This window comes from Brienomyrus brachyistius, unplaced genomic scaffold (genome assembly GCF_023856365.1).
Source record: "Brienomyrus brachyistius isolate T26 unplaced genomic scaffold, BBRACH_0.4 scaffold355, whole genome shotgun sequence".
Classification (NCBI taxonomy): Eukaryota; Metazoa; Chordata; class Actinopteri; order Osteoglossiformes; family Mormyridae; genus Brienomyrus; species Brienomyrus brachyistius.
Genome location: NW_026042630.1, coordinates 83,318 through 110,978, shown reverse-complemented (window position 1 = coordinate 110,978; position 27,661 = coordinate 83,318). Strand labels below are relative to the sequence as shown.

General features: G+C 48.0%; 1 protein-coding gene and 13 non-coding genes across 20 annotated transcripts; all 14 read left to right on the top strand.

The window, feature by feature from the left end:
• The first annotated feature begins 13,358 nt into the window (after positions 1–13,358).
• LOC125728617 (uncharacterized) lies at positions 13,359–17,789 on the top strand. 7 transcript variants are annotated; one of them, XR_007389198.1, is made up of 7 exons: positions 13,359–13,571; positions 14,796–14,906; positions 15,016–15,603; positions 15,826–15,881; positions 16,395–16,679; positions 16,811–16,904; positions 17,031–17,789. XR_007389198.1 is itself a non-coding variant. In XM_049005509.1 (6 exons), the coding sequence occupies exon 6, from the start codon at positions 16,572–16,574 to the stop codon at positions 17,715–17,717; it is 1,146 nt and encodes a 381-aa protein (XP_048861466.1). In that variant the 5' UTR covers positions 13,359–13,571; positions 14,796–14,906; positions 15,016–15,180; positions 15,511–15,603; positions 15,826–15,881; positions 16,395–16,571; the 3' UTR covers positions 17,718–17,789. The 7 variants fall into 7 exon arrangements, 6 of the variants coding, with proteins under 6 accessions (XP_048861466.1, XP_048861468.1, XP_048861463.1 ...); XM_049005509.1 differs by having other exon boundaries at positions 15,016–15,180; positions 15,511–15,603; positions 16,395–17,789; XM_049005511.1 differs by having other exon boundaries at positions 16,395–16,904.
• A 3,949-nt stretch (positions 17,790–21,738) lies between these two features.
• LOC125728676 (U2 spliceosomal RNA) lies at positions 21,739–21,927 on the top strand. Its single transcript, XR_007389255.1, has one exon. It is a non-coding gene; the product is annotated as a U2 spliceosomal RNA (small nuclear RNA).
• Positions 21,928–22,348: 421 nt separating this feature from the next.
• Positions 22,349–22,462, top strand: LOC125728763 (U5 spliceosomal RNA). Its single transcript, XR_007389342.1, has one exon. It is a non-coding gene; the product is annotated as a U5 spliceosomal RNA (small nuclear RNA).
• A 197-nt stretch (positions 22,463–22,659) lies between these two features.
• LOC125728631 (U2 spliceosomal RNA) lies at positions 22,660–22,851 on the top strand. The gene has a single exon (XR_007389210.1). It is a non-coding gene; the product is annotated as a U2 spliceosomal RNA (small nuclear RNA).
• A 420-nt stretch (positions 22,852–23,271) lies between these two features.
• Positions 23,272–23,385, top strand: LOC125728762 (U5 spliceosomal RNA). The gene has a single exon (XR_007389341.1). It is a non-coding gene; the product is annotated as a U5 spliceosomal RNA (small nuclear RNA).
• A 197-nt stretch (positions 23,386–23,582) lies between these two features.
• Positions 23,583–23,774, top strand: LOC125728630 (U2 spliceosomal RNA). The gene has a single exon (XR_007389209.1). It is a non-coding gene; the product is annotated as a U2 spliceosomal RNA (small nuclear RNA).
• A 419-nt stretch (positions 23,775–24,193) lies between these two features.
• Positions 24,194–24,307, top strand: LOC125728759 (U5 spliceosomal RNA). Its single transcript, XR_007389339.1, has one exon. It is a non-coding gene; the product is annotated as a U5 spliceosomal RNA (small nuclear RNA).
• Positions 24,308–24,504: 197 nt separating this feature from the next.
• LOC125728629 (U2 spliceosomal RNA) lies at positions 24,505–24,696 on the top strand. The gene has a single exon (XR_007389208.1). It is a non-coding gene; the product is annotated as a U2 spliceosomal RNA (small nuclear RNA).
• A 419-nt stretch (positions 24,697–25,115) lies between these two features.
• On the top strand, positions 25,116–25,229 carry LOC125728764 (U5 spliceosomal RNA). Its single transcript, XR_007389343.1, has one exon. It is a non-coding gene; the product is annotated as a U5 spliceosomal RNA (small nuclear RNA).
• Positions 25,230–25,426: 197 nt separating this feature from the next.
• On the top strand, positions 25,427–25,618 carry LOC125728627 (U2 spliceosomal RNA). Its single transcript, XR_007389207.1, has one exon. It is a non-coding gene; the product is annotated as a U2 spliceosomal RNA (small nuclear RNA).
• Positions 25,619–26,048: 430 nt separating this feature from the next.
• On the top strand, positions 26,049–26,162 carry LOC125728754 (U5 spliceosomal RNA). The gene has a single exon (XR_007389334.1). It is a non-coding gene; the product is annotated as a U5 spliceosomal RNA (small nuclear RNA).
• Positions 26,163–26,359: 197 nt separating this feature from the next.
• LOC125728637 (U2 spliceosomal RNA) lies at positions 26,360–26,551 on the top strand. Its single transcript, XR_007389217.1, has one exon. It is a non-coding gene; the product is annotated as a U2 spliceosomal RNA (small nuclear RNA).
• Positions 26,552–26,980: 429 nt separating this feature from the next.
• Positions 26,981–27,094, top strand: LOC125728753 (U5 spliceosomal RNA). Its single transcript, XR_007389332.1, has one exon. It is a non-coding gene; the product is annotated as a U5 spliceosomal RNA (small nuclear RNA).
• Positions 27,095–27,291: 197 nt separating this feature from the next.
• On the top strand, positions 27,292–27,483 carry LOC125728648 (U2 spliceosomal RNA). The gene has a single exon (XR_007389228.1). It is a non-coding gene; the product is annotated as a U2 spliceosomal RNA (small nuclear RNA).
• Positions 27,484–27,661: the final 178 nt, after the last annotated feature.

The window sequence follows — 27,661 nt, the reverse complement described above, 5'->3', positions numbered from 1 at the left end:
TGGATCCCCCTACAAGAGCACATTTCTGTATATGAGTCAACTATCTCCTATTACTGTGCCTTTGTTTCCTCGACTACACACGACTGAACCACATTTCTTAGGATATCCGAAGATGGCGGCGCGTGCACACGCAGCGGCTCAGCACTCCGTAAAGCGCTTCCCGTTCTTAGGTATTTTATGGTGTTTGTGGGGACGTGGCTCGGTTCGACAATCCCGGAGGAGGCTATCCAGCTACCCGGACGCACTATACACGCGCCAACAGGGCGATCGACTCCGGTAAGAGCAGAGGAGGTGGACTGTGTGTGTACACAAATAACAGCTGGTGCACAGACGCTAAAATCACTGACACTCATTGCTCCCTGGATTTGATTGTAAAGTGTCACCCCTTTTACCTACCAAGGGAATACTCGGTTGTTATGATCGCTGCTGTTAATATCCCCCTCAAGCTAACACTGCTATAGCTCTGGGCTACTTGCTAACTCCTATTAGAAAGCAACAGAGTGCCCATCTGCCAGGGGTGTGTATAATAGCAGGTGATTTTAACCAAAGCGAATCTGAAGACTGTGCTCCCCAAATTGTGCCAGCATGTTCAGTGTCCTACAAGAGGAGCTGACATTGCAGACCATGTGTACAGTAATATCAAGCAGGGTTTTACAGTATCAGCTTTCCCTCATTTGGGCCAGTCTGACCACATCTCCCTGTATGTAACTCCAGCATATAGACCACTCATTAACATGGTGAAACCAGCTCCTAGAGTAAGACGAGGGTGGCCAGAGGGAGCATCTGAACAGCTGCAGGATTGTTTTGACCACACTGACTGGTCCATATTCGAGGATGCTAACACCTCCGCTGTTCTTCACTATATAAAATACTGCATGGTCATTGTCACCAGCACAAAACAAATTTGTATCTTTCCCAACAACAAGCCATGGATGACCAAAGATGTTTGTCTTCTGCTAAAGATCCGTAACATGGCCTTTAGGTCGGGTGACGCACAACAATACAGCATTGCCAGGTCGGAGCTGAGGAGGGGCGTCAGAGACGCAAAGGCGACCTATAGAAGGCGGATTGAGAGCCACTTCGGCAGCTCCGATCCCAGACGTGGATGGCAAGGGATACGGCACATCACAGACCAAAACAGCAGTATCAAATTATCTACCGGCAACAGTGTTCCTTTGGCCGAAGAGCTCGATCACTTCTTCGGCCGCCATGAGAGGGTGGCTACTGAGACTGTTACGGCCCCATCAGCAGCCATCAACAGGCAGGAACTCATCCTGCAGAGTACTGATGTAGAACAGACACTTCGCAGTGTCAACATACGGAAAGCAGCTGTTCCTGATGGCGTTCCAGGGCGGGTGCTAAGAGACTGTGCCGTGGAGCTGGCTGGGGTTTTCACAAACACCTTTGACCTTTGATACATCTCTGTCACTGTGCTCTGTTCCTGCCTGTTTAAAAACCTGTAAAGTAGTGCCATTATCAAAACAGACCATAATAACATCTTTTTTTTTTTTTTTTCATTTTCGCCCTCCACCCCTTCCGGGGTATGGGCCGCCAAAGGTAGATCTCCAGAGGTTTCTGTCCTGGGCCATTCTTTCTAGTTGACTCCAGGTGTAGCCCATCCTTGTCATTTCTGCCTCGAGGTCTCGTCTCCAGGTGTTTCTTGGACAGCCTCTCTTCCGCTTGCCTTGGGGGTTCCATCTGAGAGCCTGTCTGGTGATGTCGGTTTGTGGTTTGCGGAGGGTATGCCCTATCCATCCCCATCTTCTCTTCCAGATTTCTGCTTCTACTGAAGGTTGGTAGGTCTTTTCCCATAGGTTGGTGTTACTGATGGTGTCTGGCAAGCGGATGTGGAGAATCTTTCTGAGACAGGTGTTGATGAACGTCTGGATTCTTCGGATGTTGGTTTTGGTTTCCTCCAGGTTTCGGCCCGGTACAACAATACTGACTTCACATTGGAATTGAACAGACGGATCTTGGTGGTCAAAGTCAGTTCTCTGGAAGCCCAGATGTTCTTGAGCTGGATGAAGGTGGCTCTTGCTTTGCCGATCCTTGCCTTGACGTCTGTATCTGTTCCACCCTGCTGGTCGATGATGCTGCCCAGGTAGGTGAAGGACTGTACCTCCTCCAGGGAACTTCAATTCACCGTGACTGGGTTGTTGCTGTTGGAGTTGGTCTTCAGAATCTTGGTCTTCTCCGTGTGGATGTTGAGTCCAACCTGTAATGATGTGGTTGCCAGCACATTGATCTTCTCTTCCATCTGCTGCTGACTGTGGGAGAGAAGAGCGAGATCGTCTGCAAAGTCTAGGTCTTCCAATTGGCTCCACAAGGTCCACTGGATTCCATTTCTGCATTCACTGGTGGATGTCTTCATGATCCAGTTGATAGCGATGAGGAAGAGGAACGGGGATAACAAGCACCCCTGTCGGACTCCTGTCTTCACTTGGAAAGTGAAGAAAACAAAGGAACTCATCATTGATTTTAGTAGGAAAAGGGTGGATCACCAGCCTCTGGTGATAAATGGGGAAGTTGTGGAGAGGGTGTCAACATTCAGGTTCCTGGGCACACACATATCGGAGGACCTCACCTGGACAAATAATAGAATTTGCTTGATCAGGAAGGTGCAGCAAAGACTGTAATTCCTGAGGGTTCTCAGGAGAATCAACCTGCCACAACATCTGCCGGTGTCCTTCCATCACTGCTCCATTGAGAATAATAATACTAATAATAATAATAATAAATTGTATTTGTATTGCACTTTATATTCTAGCAATTATATTCAGGCTGATACAGTTTGTAAAAACCCTGTAGCTTTGAGCTTAAGGACTTCTGGAAATCTAATAATTCCATGAATCTAAATGGTGGTGAGTTATTTGTGTTCTCTACCGTGAACACCCGTGTACAATAATCATTAAATTCATTTACTATATTAATTTCATTTTCAATTATAAAGCCCTTACTATCCTGTAGATGAGTGATTTCAGCTTTTAGAGCTTTTTTGGAGATAAAACATTGGAAGAAACTTTTAATGTCATTCTTAGCTTTCAGTCTCATACCATTAAAGTTTGCCTTCCTCACAATATACTTTTTTCTTTTGGATTTTGCTCTTCTGACACGAAAATTAGCCTGAAATTTAACCATGTTATGATCATTACTGTCCAGTGGTTCTAAAACCTCTAATTTTCCAATCCTGTCCTGGTTATTAAAGAGAACAAGATCAAGAATGGCATCTCCCCTGGTAGGGATGTTAACAAACTGAGTAAAAAAACAATCCTGTACCACTTCCACCATCTCCAGTTCATTTACAGAAGAGCCAGAGACTGTGTCCCACTGTATCCCTGGTAAATTAAAATCACCCATAACCACCACATCATTTTTATTACTCATAATCCTGATGTCGTCATACAACATTCTGCTTTCCTCTGCAGCTACATTAGGTGTCTATAACAAACACTGACAATTAGGCCATTTGAGTCTTTAGCATCTATTTTAGCATCTGTCATTTCCGTACTGGGCATCTTCCCAGTGGGCTGAGGGCTACGGGGACCTTCAGAATTCATTATGCCCCCCCGCTCCCCATTATGTACTGGGGATCCCAAAGTGGGGGGGTGGGTTTTAGTCCCACCTAAGATGACTCCTTCTCTTTATCATATTGATTGTTGCAATGAACCAAGGCAGTAGAAAGTGTAACAGGAAGCTTCATCACCATACCAGGTCTGAGGCTTAGAACGGCCATGTCCTCTGCTGGGTCTCACTTTGTCTGTGGCCAACAGCTTTTACCTGCTTGTCATGCTTACATTAGGGATCGCTTGAGGAAGGCTCATGCTGCACCTCACAGGGGCTTTATAACCTAGGGGTCTCTGAAAAGAAGCACTAAGTACCATGATGTGTGTCCAGAGCCCCTTTGTTGTTTAAAGTGGACACACTAAGAAAACACTCACCCAGCCCCTACTGTGTAGCAGAGTGGCACAGAGGAAGTGAGCTGGGCCCATAACCCAGAGGTCGATGGATCGAAACCACAAAATTCACAGCTAATCAGCTCAAAAATTTGTCAGACTTTTTCATTTTCTGTCGGCGTTTAAACCACTGACCGCTAGATGGCAGTGTTGTAATCTATCTTCAGCCATCTGACTCATTCACTCCAACGTAAACAGAGTCAAAAACCAAAATGGCAATGCATGCAGAAACAGCAGCCCGGAGCTTTTCAATGCTACGCTTTTGTTGTGTAATATCTAACAATGTGCTACTGGTTTCTTTGCTTCCAGCACCAGAATTTTATTCTTTATTTTTATTCTTTTTTATTTTTGGTGTATGTATCTTTAGCTTTTTAATGTATTTTATCTGTATTTATACTCTGTAAGTGTTAGTCTGTAGGTTTATGCTTACTATGGCGTCTACAGGCTTGCTCCAAATGACATCTCATTGTATTTTCACAGTGACAATAAAAGCATCTCACCTTATCCAAGGTTGGAGGTTGAGTAAGGGCGCACCGCTAAAGTTTAGCTTTAGCAAACCTAGCAAAGAGTGCTTCATTACAGGATGCAAGACGGCCAGGCCCACGGGCAGCCTGGCCCACTCATTTCTGATTGGTCAGAAATTACACTGTCTCTCAGATCTGATTCGTTGACTATATCCTCTATGTATTTCTGCGTCGTCGTGCTCCTTGAAAATTAGCAACATTTGAGTTGCTCGGGCTGGCCGTGGGAGGGACCATGACCTGGCCGTATTGCAATCTGCAATGGGGCATCGTTGAACTCTGACGCATCTGGCGCGAGACTCAGGCTGTCAGATCATATGCAGGGGACACATAACTGGTATGAGAAATGTCTTGTAGCAGCGCAAATGTGCATTTATTTTATGTGCATTCGCGCTGCAATGTCTTGTAGCAGCGCAAATGCGTATTTGTGTTATGTGCATTCGCGCTGTTATGACAAAGAATCACTGTGCATTCTAGCCTTCATGTCCAGAACGAAGTACAAATTAGCCACATAAATGTTAACCTGCACGGCAATTTTTTGTCATAACGTGAATGCACATAAAACAAATACGCATTTGCGCTGCTAGCAAGGAATTGTCGCGCGTGTACGGGGAATGCGCCATGCGCCCCTGACCATATGTATAGTAGGCCTATACTGTACTATAAATTATATATTTAAGTCGTATTGTTTGGTGCTTTTTAATATTTTAATCATAATTTTCTTCGTTCATTCCTGCCGACGGTTGGGGCAGAGACTGTCATACGCTCTGTGTAACACTCGCAACCAGACATGGCGCAACAGTGAAACATTTACAAATGTGACAAAAGGTCTTCTGTGTGTCCATTCATTCCTACATAGAGTTTTAATCCCGTTCACATGAAAAGCTGCAGTTATGTTGTCCCTGACAATTCCAACTTTCTACTTGTAGCAAACTGACAGACCGAATAAGCCCAGGACACTGGAAAACACTTGAACAACATGGTAAAGTGGATTTCAGCATTTCTGCTGTTACATTTGTATCAGAATTGTAACAAATGTCTTCGTTACTATTATATTGTATTTTGCAGGATGTTCCTCAGCAGGTTGGTTCTGTGGACTGTGGTGTGTTCATGTTAATTGTGGTCAAGTCACGGATCGGGGAAGCAGGAGCAGGAAGCCGGAGAATCGGGAAAGAAGGGATTTATTGGGGAAAACAGCTAGGAACACGGGGCAATACAGGTAGCTACTCCAATGACAGGACTGGGGAAACATACTTTGTTGTGGAGTTAAATACATAGGACTAATGAAAATAAGTGTAAACAGCTAATGACATCGGGATTCCATACGAGGTTAACGAGGGGCGTGGCACACAGGAGAAGCGGACAAGCGGGGCATGATAATTGTAAGATAGACCACCTTGAGTTGTTGGACTGTCACTTAGTACCGGAAGGCGGAACACTGTTCTGCATACAAAGGTCGGCGTCAGTTGACCTGCAGCGGCATACCTGTAAGTTTACATATCTGCAAGCTGCCTGTAAACCCTGCTGACTAGTTTGTACAAAAAATGAGTCTATGACAGGTTACTGGTGATTTTATATGACATTATTAGGAATACAATGCATTGTATATGAAATAAAGTTACGTCAAAAAAGCAGACGTACTGGAGCAAAACTAAATATACTAAAAACGTTTGTTTATGAAGGGTGTTTGAAAAATGTCATTTGCTATTATTCACCAAATTTGATGTCGTTAGTGTAATTTATGTTGAACTTTAATTGTAAATTGTGACAAAGCCAGACGTGTGGCGGCAAATTGGAAGCCATATTCTAAAACTACAGGAAAAACTGTAGAACATGCACTTGTTTTTTGTTAAATCACCTAACAAAACATTTTAAAATGTCGCCCAGTGTATTATATGTCTATGTTATATCTTTATTTAGGCCATATGTGCTCTTGATGTGTTATTTCTCAGTGAGCTGGAGGGATTAAACAAAAACATCCTTTTAGAAATGTGTGAGGAAGTAAGTTCTTTTCTTTTTGAAAAGTAGTGTATCTGTCAGGTTTGCGGCACAGAGAAATTAAATATTATGTTTCACTCCTCAAGGTCAAGACTCTGGTCTCCTGCTCACAGCTCTCTGTTACATTTCCATGGCCATTTTGTCCGATAGTATTATTGGATTTTTCTGTGCTATATTTGTATGTGTAGTTATTGTCTGCTGTATAAATCATTATAAATAAGTTTGTTTTCCTTGTGATGTCTGTGCTTAATAGTATTAAATAGGAGTAAAAGAAACCGCAGTTTCCTCAGTAATGTATTTCATGAACTGATATTTTCCCAACAAAACCCATGTTTGCATTCAAGTCTCTGTCACAGTTTGTACATAATATTTGCAACAACCATTATAAAAATTTTGCAGAATATGTACTACAAGCCTCTCCAGTTGCAACCAGACCCAAATCCAAATTCATATATGATATCTTTGTATATGTGTGTATCAACATTCCTACAAAACCTTGAGTTACATAATATATCCAAATATAGGGAATTTCAGTGTCCTGACGTCCTATGCGTACTGCTGTACTTGCCCTACACAAGGTGAGTTTATATTAGTCACAGAAACATCTTAGCCAGTCATTACTGTGTAGTCGTCACATGTTGAACTCTGCAATTAAAACCCCTTGTTTTTGGTCTGTGAGGGTGTAAAATGTCTCTCCTTTGTCACCTACAGTGAGGCTGACATTTGGTTAACTGAAATATACAAAATATAAATTTAAAAGGAAGACAATTTTATCCAAATCCACATTTATATGATGGGGGGAAACACGTTATGGTCATATGGGTGTAATGAACTCTGTTCATCTGTTCACTCTGATGTACCAAATTCAATACAGGAGAGACTTCATGCTAATCTGTAGAAAATAATCTGAATAACCTATCAAGTCAAGAGCTTCAGGATGAATGATCTAAATAAAAAGGTAAAAGTGAAAGATTTTGCCTGACTTTCTCCAGCTTTGTCTGAAACATCGTCTCTATCTTACAGAGGTGTTAAATACCGTTATATCATTATGGAAGGTTTACTGTTGATCACTTGAGATTACAGTCTTCATGTGCGTCTTTTTATTCATATAAACCCTCGTCTTTAGTGTATAAGAGCAGGGTATCTGCAGATTCTTAAAAAATGTTACACTGGATTTTCCAAAATTAAGGCCTTAAATATCTTTAAAAATGACTAGTAGTCCTTAAATCCAGAGTTCAAAGGTCTTAAAATACCACAGACCCAGTAAACAAGATTGCTATATGTTTTTCTGGTAATCTATAAAGAATTTGGTGAATTTCTAATTGGCGTTTTGCATTTTTGTGTATGAGATCGGAATGAGCGGAACCGCCAACATTTCCGGTTGTGTTTGTGGGAGGGGCGCTATTTCAGGGACGCACATTAGCAGCTTGTTGCTAGTGGACACGTCATTCATGGAGAAGTGCAAGTTTAACGTTAACTGGGTTGGATAATCCCACATTTGCGACATGGTTAAAAGCAGTTCCAGGTAATAGCTATGAGACCCCCTGTATGCTGTGCAAGAAGCTTTTTAAACTTGGTTCAGTGGGAGTTAAAGCTGTAGAGTCACAAATGCACAGCGTGAAGCACAAAGCTGCTGCCATAACCCGCCAACAGACGCCTGCCATTTCTCACTTCTGTTCCGTCTCAACAGTTTCTCAGACTTCAGCTCCATCTCAGAACCCAGCAGCGACCGCCACATCAGTTACATTGACAGACCTCAGGACTACCTTTGGGTCCAGCGCTACCCTCCAGGCAGAGGTACTGTGGTGCCTGCACAGCGTAACAAGACACCAATCCTACAGCGCTAATGTGGGAGTTGGGGATGTGTTTCTGTGTGTCCATTCATTCCTACATAGAGTTTTAATCCCGTTTACATGAAAAGCTGTAGTTATATTGCCCCTGACAATTCCAAATTTCTATTTGCAGCAAACTGACAAACCGAATAAGCCCAGGACACTGGAAAATGCTTGAACAATGTGGTAAAGTGGATTTCAGCTTTTTCTGTTGTTACATTTGTATGTTTCCCGACTAGGAAATCGCAATAAACTTCACGTGTGGTAAAGACAAAACAGCCTATTTCACAAGATTTGATTTGGCTCCTGACATCATTAAACTCCGCGTGGTCGATGTCAACAGTGGCAGTTTTACTTTGATGTTTGATGAGACCCTCAACCAAACAACTAAAACCAAGCAACTGGACCTACATGCTCGTTACTGGAAAGAGAATCAAGTCCAGTCCAGATAGCTGGGATCCCAATTCATGGGTCATAGAACACCTTAGGATTTACTACACCACTTTAAAGTAAGTTATAAGCCAACACTAATATCTAAATCTAAATACCTGTAGTCTAACTATAGCTGTTTTGTTTTGAAATGATGCATTATTATTATTCTTGCATTCGTGTTGGAATCTGTAACAGAGAACACATTTTATTTTTCAACTGGAAAATGCGTAAATCTAAAAAAAACAACACATTTTTGAAAATTTCACAATAATAAAATATGACTTTCCCGTGCAGCAGTTCTAAGTTTTACTTGTTGTGATAGATGATCACCTAGTCTATATATGCTTGATAAATGACACTCAGTTTTTCATCAGCTGCTTTCAGTCTCCATGGATGGACCAAATGTAAACTGGAAGTTTTTAGAACTGCTTCATGAAGAACAGCATGAGCAGTATGAGGGCACTCAGCTGATTGTGGTTGGGAGCTGTGGCCTTCAAACCCCATATAATGCCAGCAAATGTGGTTTCTCCTTATGGCAGCTAGAGGAAGTTTGAAAGCCATTTGTATTCTCTTCCATAGTGTGCCAGCAAGGAGAGAGGACTTCACTGCTTTTACTAAATCTGCAAAATTTCCACTTGCATCCTGTAGCCACCGATGGCTTAAACTTACCAGTAGCAGAGAGCCCTGGAGGTGTGGCCGTCTCTGACCAGGTACCTGGATGCAGTCAGAATGAGGAAGCTACCAAATCCAGGAACTGCATCGTTTGACACCCTTGAAGCTGCTCAGACAGACCCCTCATCTTCGCAAAGCTACATTTCTACATTTCTGCTATCACCAGGACCTTCACTCCTTTCTTGACAAGACATCAAACTGATGAACCAGTGATGCCATTCTTAGCCACAGACTTGGCTGAGTTGATGAAGGTAATATCCTAGCATTGGACAGGTTGATTTATTTACATTTCTCCCTGAACATAATCTGTCCTCAGGTTAGTGTTTTACCTGATTAATATGTGATTAATATGAATGATTTATTAATTATATACAGATACTCATACCCACACATCCATCCATCCATGGACCCCACATGTGACCCAGGCGGAGACTCGAACCCGGGTCCCAGAAGTGTGAAGCAACAGTGCTAACCACTGCACCACCATGCCGCCCCAGGGTGCACCTTGACATGAGAAATTACAATGGGAGGCAAATGGTAGAGGAGCTAGACAGTAGTGGTTACATCACCAATGACAAGTCCCCTCTCACCAGGATCAGCAGGGACCATATGCTGAGACACCGGGGTACTAAAGGGCTTTGAGTCCCAGGGAGCAGACATAAATACTCATTTATTGGATCAAAGCATCATCCATCCATCCATCCATTTTCCAAACCGCTTATCCTACTGGGTCGCGGGGGGTCCGGAGCCTATCCCGGATGCAATGGGCACGAGGCAGGGAACAACCCAGGATGGGGGGCCAGCCCATCGCAGGGATCAAAGCATCAGATAAATGTAATTTATGCATTAATAAGATATTCCTACAGAGCAATTTCTAAAAGACATGGCAGTGCCCTAACATCTCATGTAATAAACCCTTTGGCATCATCTGCTGCCTTATTCAGCCTAACCCAATAGTCCAGAGGATCCTCCCTAGCATCTGACTTGGTTGAACAAAAATCTACTGGAGGCATCCCAGAATGCACAGTCAAATAAGAATGCTGCTTCAGGACACTAAGGACTGCATCCACATCTCCAGTGGCAGTGACAGTGTCATTACTATGCAGCCATGCTCTGACCACATCTCTGGCACATCCCATCAGTCTGCTTGTGCCTGCAGTAGGGATGGGTGAACCTAAGCATTCAGAGGTTTCCCCAGCAGATAGACTATTTTGCATCTTAGAGAGGGCACTGAGGTAGAGATTGGTAAACAACTTCACAATATTATTCTTAACCTGCCAGATCTGGATTATCCCTTCTGTCAGAAATCTTACAGGCAGAGCCCACTTGAAGCAGAGCCGAGAGGTAGGGCTACATGTTAAACTAAAGGCAGAAAAATACTTGCTTTTCATTACACACTTATGTACGTACGTACAGCCGCGGTCCGTATCCTGCGTTCTTTGCGTCGGTTTTTGTGCACATACTCAAAAATTAACGGAACGTATACGGAGATGCAATACCTTCGTAATTTATAGGGGGCAGTGTTGCGAGATCTGCAGTCAACAGTCAAGATGTCCACGTTTGAGGACCTGTTGATTGAGCAGGTCCGCAATTATCCTCATCAAAATAACGTGTAATAATAGATGGCAAGAGATTTCAAACATCCTGAATTTTAATTTGGAAATTTGTAAAAACAAGTGGCAACAAGTGCGAGACCGGTATGTTAGAGCGCGGAAAATGTTAGTCGCGAAACGAAGCGGTGATCCTGCTGACCTGATGTTTTGCAATTATGAAGTGTCACCTCAACCACAAAACTACTGAAACTAATTTCCCTAGAATTGACACGGTAAGTGTTTTTTTTACTTATTGTTCGGAATAACATCCATCCATCCATCCATCCATTTTCCAAACCGCTTATCCTACTGGGTCGCGGGGGGTCCGCAGCCTATCCCAGAAGCAATGGGCACGAGGCAGGGAGCAACCCAGGATGGGGGGCCAGCCCATCGCAGGGCACACTCACACACCATTCACTCAAACATGCACTCCTACGGGCAATTTAGCAACTCCAATTAGCCTCAGCATGTCTTTGGACTGTGGGGGGAAACCAGAGTACCCAGAGGAAACCCCACGACGACATGGGGAGAACATGCAAACTCCGCACACATATAACTCAGGCGGAGACTCGAACCCGGGTCCCAGTGGTGCGAGGCAACAGTGCCAACGACATGGGGAGAACATGCAAACTCCACACACATGTGACCCAGGCAGAGACTCGAACCCGGGTCCCAGTGGTGCGAGGCAACAGTGCCAACGACATAGGGAGAACATGCAAACTCCACACACATATAACTCAAGCGGAGACTCGACCCCGGGTCCCAGTGGTGCGAGGCAACAGTGCCAACGACATGGGGAGAACATGCAAACTCCACACCTGATGAACCAGTGATGCCATTCTAAACTCCTGCACCACCATGCCACCCCAGACTTTAACTTGATTTATTTAAAATATTTCCTAGAATTGCGTATACTAAATTCAACCCAAAAAAGCGAGTGCAAATTATTGCATCATTTAATTTGAGTAAATTCTACAGTTTATTTATTTGCAGTTTACGTACTGAATTACAGTGCATTGCAGCATTTTATCAGCAAGGTTCTCATAAATATTGCCCTACTTTCTACAGTATTGTACTATTTTACTGATAAACAGTGTTACTGTGATAATTTCACTGTTTATTACAGCAGGGGTGCAGATTGAACCCACAACCCTGGAGGTGTAAGGCTACAGTAGGAGCAATGGGCCACTATTGATACTGTGAGAAATGATGTATTTTTAATCATACACTATAACTGATGTGCCGCTACACTGCTTGTGTATGCTCTGCACCTTGTCTTTCTCCCTTACTTGTCTTTCTTGTTCTCCACACCTTGTGAGCTCCAACATGAGCTGATTGATTGTTTTTCATAAGGCCCCAGGTTAGTTAGGTCCAGTCTCCTGGAAAATCACTAGAATGTGTCCTTGGCTTTGGAAGCTAAGAACACCTTATTTTCAGGGAGAGTCCTGTAATATTTATTTTAATAAATTATTTTTATTGATAAACCTTCATACTGATAATCCTCTTTTAGTGGTCCTAAAAAAACATGATTTAAGACACATTTCACGATTCAGTAACCCTACTTGTCCAATAGATGGCAGTGTAGTACTTCGACTAAGACGTGCTATGGAAATTGCTGGTAAAATATAAAGCTCGTTTTCCATTTTAAACGTTTGTCTGACTGAAATGCCCACATGTTGTACATATGTTATTGTACTATACGTCTAACCTTCAGCGTTATATACCACACCTACCTCAGTTATCTGCAGCAATAAAATATGGATGTGTAATTGGACAGCTGCAAGTCAAGTTGTAGAATCGATTATTTTTCTAAACGTTTATCTGTCTGATTTTACAGTAAAGTATGCATGGAGGCATGGTACAATAAGGTGTGAATAATTTGAAATATACATGAAATATAATAAAATAATAAATATTTGTAAACATTTAACTAGATAAAGACAGCTTCACAGTACTTATATAACCCTGCACAATTTAGAATATCATCACGGCTCCCTGGAAATGATCAGTTATCATTATAGTACAAATAAGCAGTTATCCAGACATCCCAAGTCTCCCGCATATTGACAGCGGCTCCCTGATGCTCCTAAATTAAAAAAATATATATTCCGGAAACTAGAGCAAGCAAACAAGAGCATGCACGCGAGACAGTAGCGCGCACGAATGAGCAAGTAAATGAGCTAGGAATGAGCGAGAGAGAGAGGGATAGAGAGAAAGAGAGAACGTGCGTATGTGTGGATCCCTATATGTGTGACTCTTCATGTAGCCAGTGCTAGACAGACAGCATCCTGATTGGTTTACTTAGCCATATAAGCCAATCAGATTTCAGTGCGGGCGGGCTTTTATTTAACTCCTAGAGATCCGAAGGTATCGGTTCCATGGAGCGTCACGGCGGAGGGAGAGTGTCCCAAAAAACGAAAATATAAAATGCATTTCACCACAGACTACACAAAAACGTGTCCTTGTTTAATAAGGATGAAAAATAATGACAATGTTACGCGCTGAACTGTTTGCAACAGTGATTTCAGCATTGCTCATGACGGTTTAAACGACTGTAAAAGGTACGTCCAGGTGAGTTTAACAAGTGTCATTTAATTTTCTGTATTATTCAGGTAAACACTGGTTAGACACTTGGTTAGTTGTCATTAAAAGACCAAACTCCCTGAAGGCTTTTGTAAAGTAGCAATGGAATATAATTAAGGAATTTACATATAGTAAAAGAATAATCTACTTGTATTATTGTAAAAATAATACATAATATTGGCCGTCGTAATTCAGTGCGTTGACTAGAGAAAATTAATGAACACATATATATATATATATATATATATATATATATATATATATATATATATATATATATATATATATATATATATATAATGAGGCAATACAGAAATTCTGTTCTGTAAAATTAAGTTTGTTGAAAGCTAAATAAATTGCCGTGCATAGGATACAGTGAAATGAGGTTGGTAAGAGCTTTTTTTTAACGTAAGTACTACTAAATCTCATTATGGCGGCGCGCGTCAGTCAGACGTAAACACGCGAGAGTCTGACTGCAGTCAACGACGTTGTGTGGCGCCAGCGGCAGGCGGTTGTCATGGTTACTTTGCCACAAACCGGCCGAAGTTCGCGCCCTTTGAGTAAGACATGTCCGACGTTCGAGCTCCGGCAAACAAAACCAAAGCCGGATTTATTTAGATAATTTCTGCTTAAACTTTATTAAACTAATACATGCATGTTCCGTGGTAATTTTTGTACTTATCGATGTAGCTGGGTTTCGATAATTTAGAAGTTAATTGCGACTTTTTAGCTGGTTAGCTAGTTCTTGCTAGTTGGTACTAGCATTGCACTGTGTTTTCGTTGGTGTACCTCTGGGTTTTTTGTGTCTGTTAATCTATTAACTACTACAGGGAAGTTTACATCGTTTTTGATGGTGAGTCAGACATACCTGTGTATTAATATGTTTTTCGGGTTGTGTGATTTCCATACATGTATATAGTTGCCACTTGGTTTACCATAGCTTGGTGTTAACTACAGATCTGATTTGGGATTCTGAAATTGCCCTGGTGTGCAGCACATGTCACACTGTCTTCTGATTACTGGTTGCATTTACAACATGCCACATTATATATAAGTCACAGTATTTTGTGTGTCAGGTATAGAGAGAAATATTATTTTTTAGGATAAATTCAGTTAAACTAATTGAGAGTTAGCTGTAGTAAGCTGCCCTACACACAAACGCTTTGACCCCAGAGGTAAGCTGCTGTTCACCCAAACGCCCTGACTCCACAGGAAGGCTCACATCCAACCGAACACTGTGACCCCAGAGCTAAGCTGACATGTACCCAAACACCCTGATCGCAGAGTTAAGCTGTCATCTACTCAGATGCCCTAATTCCAAAGGTAAAGCTCTTATCCAACCAACTGCATCCAACCAAGCGCCTTGACCCCAGCGTTAAGATGACATAAACCCAAACACTCTGATAAAAGAGGTATGTTTTCATCCACTCAGGCTCCTTGATCCCAGTGGTAAGCTGCCGTCTACCGAAACACCCTGATCACAGAGGCAAAGCACTGTCCGCCGAAACACCCTGATCCCGGATGTAGGCTGCCATCCACGCAAACACATTGTTCCCAGAAGTAATCTGCCATTCACCCAACCATGCTGATCCCAGAGGTAAACTACCTTCCATCTAACCGCCTTGTTCTCTGGGGTAAGCTGACATTTACCCAAATACCCTGATCCCAGAGGCAAGCTGCGGTCTACCCAAACACGCAGACCCCTCAGGTAAGCTCACAGTCATGCAAATGTCCTAACCCCAGAGGTAGGCTGCCTTTGACCCAGCTCCCTGACCCCTGAGGTAACCTCGCTTCCACCTAAACACTCTGATCTCAGAGGCAAGCTGACATTTGCCCAAACACCCTGATCACAGAAATAAGCTGCCATCCACCTAAACGACCTACCCCCAGAGGTAAGCTGACATCCATCTAACTGCCTTGATCCTAGGCTGCCCCAGTACGTCTAGGTGGTGACAATCCATCCTACAGGGTTGACATGATGTGCTTTCCTGAAGCACACAAAGGACACCTCGGGCTTTATGTAAGTTTGCTTTCTTTTTCTGTGTTTGTGTTTTATTTGGTTTGGATTTTATTTAATGGCATGTACAGAATTTACTGAGCACTTTTTTGGTTGATCACTTATTCATCAGTTAGCACTTATTCATCAGTATTAACATTATTAGCATTTTATTTTATCTGTTGTGCTGTTTATTCTGTGATTGACCTATTTTATTCATAAGGTTACTGCTTTTATGTGTTTTAGGAATGTGTATGACAGTGTTTTAGCCCGACCCTTGTCCAGAGGTCGGAAGTCTGCGGGTATGTTCCTTTTTGAACTTTTTCTTTTTGTCTTAACTTTTTATTGGCATGCATATAAGGTAACATTTTAATTGTTTTATTAGCCATGTAATTAGATTTTAATGGTGTATAATTGTATTTGCTGGTGGAATTGCTCTTTTGCCTGTTTTAAGGGTAATAGTTCTGCAGGTAGTTCTATTTGTTAAATGTTATCCTTAAAATTCTTATTGTACTGGGTTGGCATTGATTTGCATGGTGTTTCAGCCTTTTAGATTGTGATTTTGTGTTAATGTAAGTAGTACAAGCATAATATTTAAAAATCGGCGGGGTGCAGTCTGCGAGTATCGCTTCTCGGCCTTTTGGCTAAGATCAAGTGGATTTTACTGACTTTTTACTGCTTTTTACGGGTTTTTTAGAGGAAGGCACGGTGAACCTAAGGCGTGACCAGCAGGTGGCTTGACCGCCGCTGCCACGGGGCGACCCGTGCCTTCCTTTTTAGCCTTTTATCCCTGCTTTTATTTCTGTTTTTATTAGGCTGGGGATCCCGCAGTGGCTGGTGGCTTGCCCACCGCCCTGCTGGGCGAACTGGTGTTTTTATTTTTAGCTGCTTTTATAGTCTAGCTCTGCTTGGCTCATCCCGGATTGGCGGACGTCGGGACCACGGCGGCGGAAGGACTCTGCTCCAGCGGCGACGTCGGTGGACCTTCCCGGATGGCAACGGCCGGCGGACCATCGAGGAAGCCCTTCAGCGGGCCGTGGCTGGTAGCAGGCGGGGGCCTGCGGAATACCGCCCGGTTCTGCTGGAGGGCTGAGGGGGAGGTGGGCACCTTCCCCGACCGGCTGGCCTTCATCCGGGAGGTGGCCTTCAAAGCACTGGGCCTTCGTATTCTTTGCGTACAGCGGAATGGCCCCTTCCAATTCTTTGAGGTCACCTTGTCCACCGATGACAGCTACAGCAAGGTCCTGGAGCGGAGCAAGGAGGGGGCCCAGCACCCCCTCCTCGGACGTTACAACATCGAGCCGCTGTGGTGGCCCGACAAGCGGGTTATTACTGTCCATTGTTTTAACCCACACATTACCGCTGAGGCTAATGGCGCAGGCGGTTTTAGCCACCCCCCAGCCTATTTTACTCTACAGGGCAATAAGGCATACCTTTTTTATTCTGGACAGCCTCCCTTCTGCCGGCAGTGCCACAGCTTTGGACACACCCTGGAGGGATGCGCCAACCTGCGCTGCCGCAACTGCCTGGAGTCGGGGCACATGGCCAGGGACTGCAAGGGCCCCCGTCGCTGCATATACTGTAACAGCGAGGACCATCTGGCTCGTTCCTGCCCACAGAGAAAGACTACATATGCCGACGCTCTGTCGGGTAACAGAGCAGTCGGCTCGGAGAATGGTGGGGGAGCTCTAGCCCCCACGACTGGGCAGGAACAGCCGGCGACGGGGGCAGGAGGAGAAGCCCTGGTCGAGGTGGAGGAGGCCCCTTCGAGTGCGACACCAATGCAGGAGGGGTCTCCGAACAAGGTGGAGCAGCTCGCCCTGGCTCCAGGCGTCAGCAGCAGGCGAAAGAAGAGCGTTGCATCCCCCCGGGGGAGGAAGAAGAGCAGAAGGGAGGCGCAACCCGACGCATCCAGCCCTCCGGCGGCCTCCTCGCCAGCAGTGGCGGCCGGGGACCAAGGCCGACAGTGTCCCCCCTCCCCGATGTTAGAGGCCCCCCGTCTGGTGTGGGACTTGGGACAGTCCCCTGCACCCCCCCAGGAGTACAGCGGTCAACAGGACACTGCTAATGAACAGGAGTACCTGGGGGGGCTGGAATTGGGGGACCTTTTGAGGTTGACTGAGGAGGGGGGGCAGTAGGACAGTATTGTTTTTAATGGCTGGCTTTTATTATTTTAGTTTGTTGTTTTTAATTGTATTTTATTATTTTAACATTCTATGGCCAATTTTAATATTGTCACCTTGAATGTGAGGGGTTTGAGGAACATTTTAAAACGTACATCTGTTTTTAACCAGCTGGCATCTTCTCCCTTCAGCATTTGTTTTCTGCAGGAAGTCCACCTCCGGGACCAGCGGGACGAGGCTCTCTTTTCACGACAGTGGAAGAGGGGTAGATCCTACTGGAGCGTAGGTGGCGTCCACTCCTCAGGCGTCGGGATCCTTTTTCGCGACCGCGCCTTTGAAGAAGTAAGTGCGTTTACCGTCCTTCAGGGCAGGGTTTTGGGAGTGGACGCCACATGGAGGGGACAGCGCCTCCCGGCCATATGTGTCTACGCTCCGGTGGAGGCCTCGTCCCGTATAACTCTCTTTGAAGAGTTGTCCCCGTTCTGTGTCACAGATCGACACTTGATTTTAGGAGGGGACTTTAACATCTCGTTGGAGGGTAGACAGGATGTCAGCTCAGGGCATTTTCGCCATTTTATTCGTTCCTTTAAACTTGTGGACGGTTTTAAAACAGGCAACCCCAGCATGCCGGGCTTCACCTGGCATAATAGTCGCGGAGCCAGCAGCCGCATCGACTACATTTTAGCTTCACCCCCCGTTGTTTTTAAAAAGGTGTCCCTCTCCCCACAGTGGCCCACTGACCATCTGGCAGTGGAGGCCACTGTCTCCATAGACGCCCCTGTATATGGGGGCGGCTATTGGAAAATGAACCTGCAGATCCTGGAGGAGAGAGATTTTAGACACCTTTTTTTAGATCACTTCTCCGAGTGGCAGAAGGACAAGCCTACCTTCCCCTCCGTGGCCGAATGGTGGGAGAGTGTGAAGGACAGGATCCGAACCTTCTCCATGCAGTACAGCAAGCAGCGCAGGATGGAGAAGAAGTTCTCCATTCGGCGGCTGGAGAGAAGGTTGCGGGATGAATACGCCGCTCACAACAACGGGGGCACCATCAACCACGAGCGGCTGCTTGACATAAAGGGTGAGCTGAGGCGCCTGCATGAACAGGCTGCCTCGGCCCAAATGCTCCGCGACAAAATATTTGAGGTGGAAAATAATGAAAAGTGCAATTCTTTTTTTTTCCACAGAGCCAGGGAAGCCCGGGAGGAGAAGAGCTTTAGCTCTCTCCGTGCCTCAAATGGCAACACAGTCACGGATACATCAGACATGCTGGAGGTTGCTAAATTGTTTTATCTTAACCTTTTTAATGTTAGGGACACGGACCCGGTTGCTGGGGAGCGCTTCCTAGATAACATCTCACCTTGTCTTCCCAGTGACATCCGGGACGGCTTAGAAGCCCCCATCACCTTGGCCGAGCTGACCGCAGTGCTTGGCAAGATGAACCGCCGCAAGGTACCTGGCCTTGATGGGCTCCCGGTGGAATTTTATTCCACCTTTTGGGATGTCCTCGGGCCGGAATTACTGCAGGTTGTAGAGGACGTTCAGCGCCGGGGTTTGCTCACTAGGAGCATGAGGTCGGGGGTCCTCTCTTTGTTGCACAAGAAGGGCGATCGGGCCGACCTTGGCAACTGGAGGCCCCTGACCATGCTTTGTGTAGACACAAAGCTCATCGCAAAGACCCTTACCGAACGCCTGAAGAAGGCCATGGCTCATCTGGTTCACAGCGACCAGACGTGTGGAGTACCGGGTCGATCGGCGACGTGGAATCTCCACCTCATCCGCGACGCCATCGCCTGGGTGGAGGATAGGAACCTCCCTCTCCTGCTGGTCAGCTTGGACCAGGAGAAAGCCTTCGACCGGGTAGATCACCGCTTCCTGTTCAAAGTATTGGGTAAGTTTGGCTTCGGGCCCAATTATCTGGGGTGGTTACACACTTTGTATAACGAAGTTGGGAGCCATGTTGTTATCAATGGCTTCCTGAGTGATTTGGTGCCCCAGCGGAGTGGAGTGAGGCAGGGATGTCCCCTCTCCCCCCTCCTCTACGCGCTCTATATAGAGCCACTGGCGTGCGCCATTCGCACCCACCCCGGGGTCGATGGCCTTCTTATCCCAGGAAGTCGGGGGACAACTGTTAAACTGACCCAGTATGCAGACGACACCACGCTTTTCGTCAGCTCGGATCAGTCTCTCGGTCATGCCTTGAGCCTCGTTCACGCGTTCGGTTGGGCCTCTGGCGCGACGCTCAACCTCAGTAAGTCGGTGGCCAAGTATTTCGGCAGCTGGAAGGCGAGGGAGGACGTCGCAGGTGGTCTCACCCTCTGTGACGGTCCTCTCAAAGTTTTGGGGGTCAACTTCCTTTCGGATGGTGCCGCCCGGTTGAACTGGGAGGAGCGGTTGGCGATCGCCAGGCGGAAGATCGGACTGTGGAAGTCCAGGTCCCTGTCCTTCCAAGGTAAGGTTTTAGCCTTAAAAGTGGATATTCTTCCCACCCTGCTCTACCTTGCACATGTGTACCCTTTGCCCCGCTTCATGCGGAGGGGCCTGACGAGGGACGTTTTTAACCTCGTCTGGGGGGGCAGGTATGAGTACGTGCGTAGGGAAGTGATGTATCTCGGAAAGGACGGGGGGGGAAGGACGTTATTGACTTTCCTCTCAAGCTTGACTGCCTGTTCTTCTCGCAGCTCTGCACGCGCCTGGCAGCTCCCCTCGAGCACCCCCATCAGCACTTTGTGCGTCTGTGGCTGGCTCTCCCCATGAGACGTCTGGTGACGTCGTGGACCAACCTCGGCCCCAAGGCTGAGACCCTGCCGGTCCACTACAGCCACGCTGTCAAGTGGAGTAAGTCTATTCCGGCAGGTGTCAAGACAGAGGCCCTGACCAAGCACAGAGCCCTTTACAAGGCTTTGCTTGGTCATAGGGAGACTCGGGCCATGTTGGGCCTGGAGGAAGGCACATGGGCGAGAATCCAGCCTAAGGGTTTGGATCACAGGCTGCAGGACCTGAACTGGCAGTGCCTTCATGGTAAGCTGCCAGTCAGGGACGTCTTGCACAGGCATAAGCTGACCAGACACCCCCGCTGCCCCAGGCCCGAGTGCAGCGAGGATGAGACCATCAAGCACGTGTTTTGGGACTGCGGGCATGCACAGAGAGTCTGGGGGTTGGTAGCGGGCCTGTGTGGACGTGTAGACCCGCAGCCCGGTCTGACCTACGACAAGGTGTTGAAGGGGTGGGACCCCAACCTCCATAACCCCTTCGGCCCCTGGATGTGGCTGCTGGTCAGCATTACCAAGCGAGAGCTTTGGAATGCCAGGACCGCGCTCATCCGCAGAGGGGTTCGTCTGGAGGCACAAGGGGTATTCCGCAAAATCCGGGCCGATTTGGGTTTCAGGATGGAGACCGACGTCATCCAACGGGGCTACCACGAGGCCAAGGAGAGGTGGAAGGGCCTCTTTTGGCTTTAGCCCCGTTTCATTTAGGTGGTGACGCTCCATCCTACAGGGTCGACATGACGCACTGTCCTGAAGCACACAGGAGGTACTTTGGGTTTTAGGTAAGTGTGCTTTGTTTTTTGTGCGTGTATGGTGTTGCAAATATTCCTTTAATTAACTGCATGTACTGAGATTGAGCACGTCTGTGGTTGGTCACTTTTAGCACCTTTATGTATTAACATTAACTGTATTTATTAACATTTTATTCTATGTGCTGTGCCATATCTGTGACTAACCAGTTTTTTAGCCTGAGGCCATTGATTTTTTGTATTTTAGGATGATGCATAACCCTGTTTTAACCCGACCCTTGTGCCGAGGCCTGAGGTCTACGGGTCTGTTCCTTTTTTAAGGTTTTAATATTTTAATGGCTTGCATTTGAGGTGACATTTTAATTATGTTAATGGCCATATGATTGTAATTAGATTTTAAAGTGTGTATATGTATTACTTGTTTTTATTGTTATGTTTTGCTTATCCTATAGGGAATGGTTCTGTAATATATTTGTTTAATATTGTTTTAAAGGTGTTTTATTGTGTGACTTTAAAATGTACAGAACTGTTTAATAAAGCATGGAAAAAAAAAAAAATCTGTTCTTATCAGTTTAATATCTGATACGTCCCCCATGGAGGGGACCACATATTAAACGGATTTTTGGAACAGGGAGCCGGAAGTGGGGCTTGCCCCGTCCGCTCCACGCATCGACCCGGTATTGCAGTGTTTCTGGGAACGGTGCACCTCTACTGCCCCCTGCTGTTGAAAGACAGAGCTGATCGGTGTTCCGCTTATCAGACCGAGAGCCTGCGCCGCTTGCCAGGCGATTAGCCGGTGTCGTGAGGGACGGACCCTGTCCGTGCGCCGGTCCCGCTTCCCTCCGTTTTTCTTTTTTTTTTTTTTTTTTTTTTTTTAAATTATAAAAAGCACGGTCATGGTACGCTCTCTGAGGGGTGGGCAGCTGTGCTGAGGTAAGGCAGGCCGTCGTCTTTGCCTTTTGAATTTTCTCTCATGTCTGTTTACATGATTGCTGATCTTTCAGATGCCAGGAGGACAGGGAGGAGTCGGGGCCCCGAGGCCGGTGGCTGCGACGCCCCCGAGAATTCAACCCCGAGCGGGGGCGTCACGGAGGCCCGGCTAGCGGCCACCTGCTGAGCGACGGCTCTGCATCGACTCGGGTCTCTCTTCATCCCGTATAAATCTTTCGCCTTTTACTAAAGATTTCCGTGGAGAGGGATAGCGATGAGTTCGCTGTATTTTTGGAGGCTCTGTGCAAGCAGAGCTGCACCGCTGCTGTATCAAAGTAAGACTGTGCCCGGCTTAGCGGCCGGCTCTATCTGCCCAGTGGCGCGTTTCTGGTCCTCTGGGATCGTGCGTGGTCTCGCCGGGCGCCACCTCCCAGAGAGGCTGGCGAGGACCCAGCCGCGCCGGCTCCGTCGGCGTCCCACATGCCGGAGCCCGGCGGGGCGCAGTCTGCGGGCATCGCTTCTCGGCCTTTTGGCTAAGATCAAGTGTAGTATCTGTTCTTATCAGTTTAATATCTGATACGTCCCCCATGGAGGGGACCACATATTAAACGGATTTTTGGAACAGGGAGCCGGAAGTGGGGCTTGCCCCGTCCGCTCCACGCATCGACCCGGTATTGCAGTGTTTCTGGGAACGGTGCACCTCTACTGCCCCCTGCTGTTGAAAGACAGAGCTGATCGGTGTTCCGCTTATCAGACCGAGAGCCTGCGCCGCTTGCCAGGCGATTAGCCGGTGTCGTGAGGGACGGACCCTGTCCGTGCGCCGGTCCCGCTTCCCTCCGTTTTTCTTTTTTTTTTTTTTTTTTTTAATTTAATTATAAAAAGCACGGTCATGGTACGCTCTCTGAGGGGTGGGCAGCTGTGCTGAGGTAAGGCAGGCCGTCGTCTTTGCCTTTTGAATTTTCTCTCATGTCTGTTTACATGATTGCTGATCTTTCAGATGCCAGGAGGACAGGGAGGAGTCGGGGCCCCGAGGCCGGTGGCTGCGACGCCCCCGAGAATTCAACCCCGAGCGGGGGCGTCACGGAGGCCCGGCTAGCGGCCACCTGCTGAGCGACGGCTCTGCATCGACTCGGGTCTCTCTTCATCCCGTATAAATCTTTCGCCTTTTACTAAAGATTTCCGTGGAGAGGGATAGCGATGAGTTCGCTGTATTTTTGGAGGCTCTGTGCAAGCAGAGCTGCACCGCTGCTGTATCAAAGTAAGACTGTGCCCGGCTTAGCGGCCGGCTCTATCTGCCCAGTGGCGCGTTTCTGGTCCTCTGGGATCGTGCGTGGTCTCGCCGGGCGCCACCTCCCAGAGAGGCTGGCGAGGACCCAGCCGCGCCGGCTCCGTCGGCGTCCCACATGCCGGAGCCCGGCGGGGCGCAGTCTGCGGGCATCGCTTCTCGGCCTTTTGGCTAAGATCAAGTGTAGTATCTGTTCTTATCAGTTTAATATCTGATACGTCCCCCATGGAGGGGACCACATATTAAACGGATTTTTGGAACAGGGAGCCGGAAGTGGGGCTTGCCCCGTCCGCTCCACGCATCGACCCGGTATTGCAGTGTTTCTGGGAACGGTGCACCTCTACTGCCCCCTGCTGTTGAAAGACAGAGCTGATCGGTGTTCCGCTTATCAGACCGAGAGCCTGCGCCGCTTGCCAGGCGATTAGCCGGTGTCGTGAGGGACGGACCCTGTCCGTGCGCCGGTCCCGCTTCCCTCCGTTTTTTTTTTTTTTTTTTTTTTTTTAATTTAATTATAAAAAGCACGGTCATGGTACGCTCTCTGAGGGGTGGGCAGCTGTGCTGAGGTAAGGCAGGCCGTCGTCTTTGCCTTTTGAATTTTCTCTCATGTCTGTTTACATGATTGCTGATCTTTCAGATGCCAGGAGGACAGGGAGGAGTCGGGGCCCCGAGGCCGGTGGCTGCGACGCCCCCGAGAATTCAACCCCGAGCGGGGGCGTCACGGAGGCCCGGCTAGCGGCCACCTGCTGAGCGACGGCTCTGCATCGACTCGGGTCTCTCTTCATCCCGTATAAATCTTTCGCCTTTTACTAAAGATTTCCGTGGAGAGGGATAGCGATGAGTTCGCTGTATTTTTGGAGGCTCTGTGCAAGCAGAGCTGCACCGCTGCTGTATCAAAGTAAGACTGTGCCCGGCTTAGCGGCCGGCTCTATCTGCCCAGTGGCGCGTTTCTGGTCCTCTGGGATCGTGCGTGGTCTCGCCGGGCGCCACCTCCCAGAGAGGCTGGCGAGGACCCAGCCGCGCCGGCTCCGTCGGCGTCCCACATGCCGGAGCCCGGCGGGGCGCAGTCTGCGGGCATCGCTTCTCGGCCTTTTGGCTAAGATCAAGTGTAGTATCTGTTCTTATCAGTTTAATATCTGATACGTCCCCCATGGAGGGGACCACATATTAAACGGATTTTTGGAACAGGGAGCCGGAAGTGGGGCTTGCCCCGTCCGCTCCACGCATCGACCCGGTATTGCAGTGTTTCTGGGAACGGTGCACCTCTACTGCCCCCTGCTGTTGAAAGACAGAGCTGATCGGTGTTCCGCTTATCAGACCGAGAGCCTGCGCCGCTTGCCAGGCGATTAGCCGGTGTCGTGAGGGACGGACCCTGTCCGTGCGCCGGTCCCGCTTCCCTCCGTTTTTCTTTTTTTTTTTTTTTTTTTAATTTAATTATAAAAAGCACGGTCATGGTACGCTCTCTGAGGGGTGGGCAGCTGTGCTGAGGTAAGGCAGGCCGTCGTCTTTGCCTTTTGAATTTTCTCTCATGTCTGTTTACATGATTGCTGATCTTTCAGATGCCAGGAGGACAGGGAGGAGTCGGGGCCCCGAGGCCGGTGGCTGCGACGCCCCCGAGAATTCAACCCCGAGCGGGGGCGTCACGGAGGCCCGGCTAGCGGCCACCTGCTGAGCGACGGCTCTGCATCGACTCGGGTCTCTCTTCATCCCGTATAAATCTTTTGCCTTTTACTAAAGATTTCCGTGGAGAGGGATAGCGATGAGTTCGCTGTATTTTTGGAGGCTCTGTGCAAGCAGAGCTGCACCGCTGCTGTATCAAAGTAAGACTGTGCCCGGCTTAGCGGCCGGCTCTATCTGCCCAGTGGCGCGTTTCTGGTCCTCTGGGATCGTGCGTGGTCTCGCCGGGCGCCACCTCCCAGAGAGGCTGGCGAGGACCCAGCCGCGCCGGCTCCGTCGGCGTCCCACATGCCGGAGCCCGGCGGGGCGCAGTCTGCGGGCATCGCTTCTCGGCCTTTTGGCTAAGATCAAGTGTAGTATCTGTTCTTATCAGTTTAATATCTGATACGTCCCCCATGGAGGGGACCACATATTAAACGGATTTTTGGAACAGGGAGCCGGAAGTGGGGCTTGCCCCGTCCGCTCCACGCATCGACCCGGTATTGCAGTGTTTCTGGGAACGGTGCACCTCTACTGCCCCCTGCTGTTGAAAGACAGAGCTGATCGGTGTTCCGCTTATCAGACCGAGAGCCTGCGCCGCTTGCCAGGCGATTAGCCGGTGTCGTGAGGGACGGACCCTGTCCGTGCGCCGGTCCCGCTTCCCTCCGTTTTTCTTTTTTTTTTTTTTTTTTTTTTTTTTTTTTAATTTAATTATAAAAAGCACGGTCATGGTACGCTCTCTGAGGGGTGGGCAGCTGTGCTGAGGTAAGGCAGGCCGTCGTCTTTGCCTTTTGAATTTTCTCTCATGTCTGTTTACATGATTGCTGATCTTTCAGATGCCAGGAGGACAGGGAGGAGTCGGGGCCCCGAGGCCGGTGGCTGCGACGCCCCCGAGAATTCAACCCCGAGCGGGGGCGTCACGGAGGCCCGGCTAGCGGCCACCTGCTGAGCGACGGCTCTGCATCGACTCGGGTCTCTCTTCATCCCGTATAAATCTTTCGCCTTTTACTAAAGATTTCCGTGGAGAGGGATAGCGATGAGTTCACTGTATTTTTGGAGGCTCTGCGCAAGCAGAGCTGCACCGCCGCCGTATCAAAGTAAGACTGTGCCCGGCTTAGCGGCCGGCTCTATCTGCCCAGTGGCGTGTTTCTGGTTCTCTGGGATCGTGCGTGGTCTCGCCGGGCGCCACCTCCCAGAGAGGCTGGCGAGGACCCAGCCGCGCCGGCTCCGTCGGCGTCCCGCATGCCGGAGCCCGGCGGGGCGCAGTCTGCGGGCATCGCTTCTCAGCCTTTTGGCTAAGATCAAGTGTAGTATCTGTTCTTATCAGTTTAATATCTGATACGTCCCCCATGGAGGGGACCACATATTAAACGGATTTTTGGAACAGGGAGCCGGAAGTGGGGCTTGCCCCGTCCGCTCCACGCATCGACCCGGTATTGCAGTGTTTCTGGGAACGGTGCACCTCTACTGCCCCCTGCTGTTGAAAGACAGAGCTGATCGGTGTTCCGCTTATCAGACCGAGAGCCTGCGCCGCTTGCCAGGCGATCAGCCGGTGTCGTGAGGGACCGACTCTGTCCGTGCGCCGGTCCCGCTTCCCTCCGTTTTTCTTCTTTTTTTTTTTTTATTTTTTTTTTTTTAAATCATAAAAAAAAGGACGGTCATGATATGCTCTCTGAGGGGTGGGCAGCTGTGCTGAGGTAAGGCAGGCCGTCATCTTTGCCTTTTGAATTTTCTCTCATGATTGTTTACATGATTGCTGATCTTTCAGATGCCAGGAGGACAGGGAGGAGTCGGGGCCCCGAGGCCGGTGGCTGCGACGCCCCCGAGAATTCAACCCCGAGCGGGGGCGTCACGGAGGCCCGGCTAGCGGCCACCTGCTGAGCGACGGCTCTGCATCGACTCGGGTCTCTCTTCATCCCGTATAAATCTTTCGCCTTTTACTAAAGATTTCCGTGGAGAGGGATAGCGATGAGTTCACTGTATTTTTGGAGGCTCTGCGCAAGCAGAGCTGCACCGCCGCCGTATCAAAGTAAGACTGTGCCCGGCTTAGCGGCCGGCTCTATCTGCCCAGTGGCGTGTTTCTGGTCCTCTGGGATCGTGCGTGGTCTCGCCGGGCGCCACCTCCCAGAGAGGCTGGCGAGGACCCAGCCGCGCCGGCTCCGTCGGCGTCCCGCATGCCGGAGCCCGGCGGGGCGCAGTCTGCGGGCATCGCTTCTCAGCCTTTTGGCTAAGATCAAGTGTAGTATCTGTTCTTATCAGTTTAATATCTGATACGTCCCCCATGGAGGGGACCACATATTAAACGGATTTTTGGAACAGGGAGCCGGAAGTGGGGCTTGCCCCGTCCGCTCCACGCATCGACCCGGTATTGCAGTGTTTCTGGGAACAGTGCACCTCTACTGCCCCCTGCTGTTAAAAGACAGAGCTGATCGGTGTTCCGCTTATCAGACCGAGAGCCTGCGCCGCTTGCCAGGCGATCAGCCGGTGTCGTGAGGGACCGACTCTGTCCGTGCGCCGGTCCCGCTTCCCTCCGTTTTTCTTCTTATTTTTTTTTTTTTAAATCATAAAAAAAAAGGA

Coding starts and splice junctions, on each gene's coding strand:
- LOC125728617 (XM_049005506.1), top strand. CDS start 16,572: ATGGCAACGGCCGGCGGACCATCGAGGAAGCCCTTCAGCGGGCCGTGG.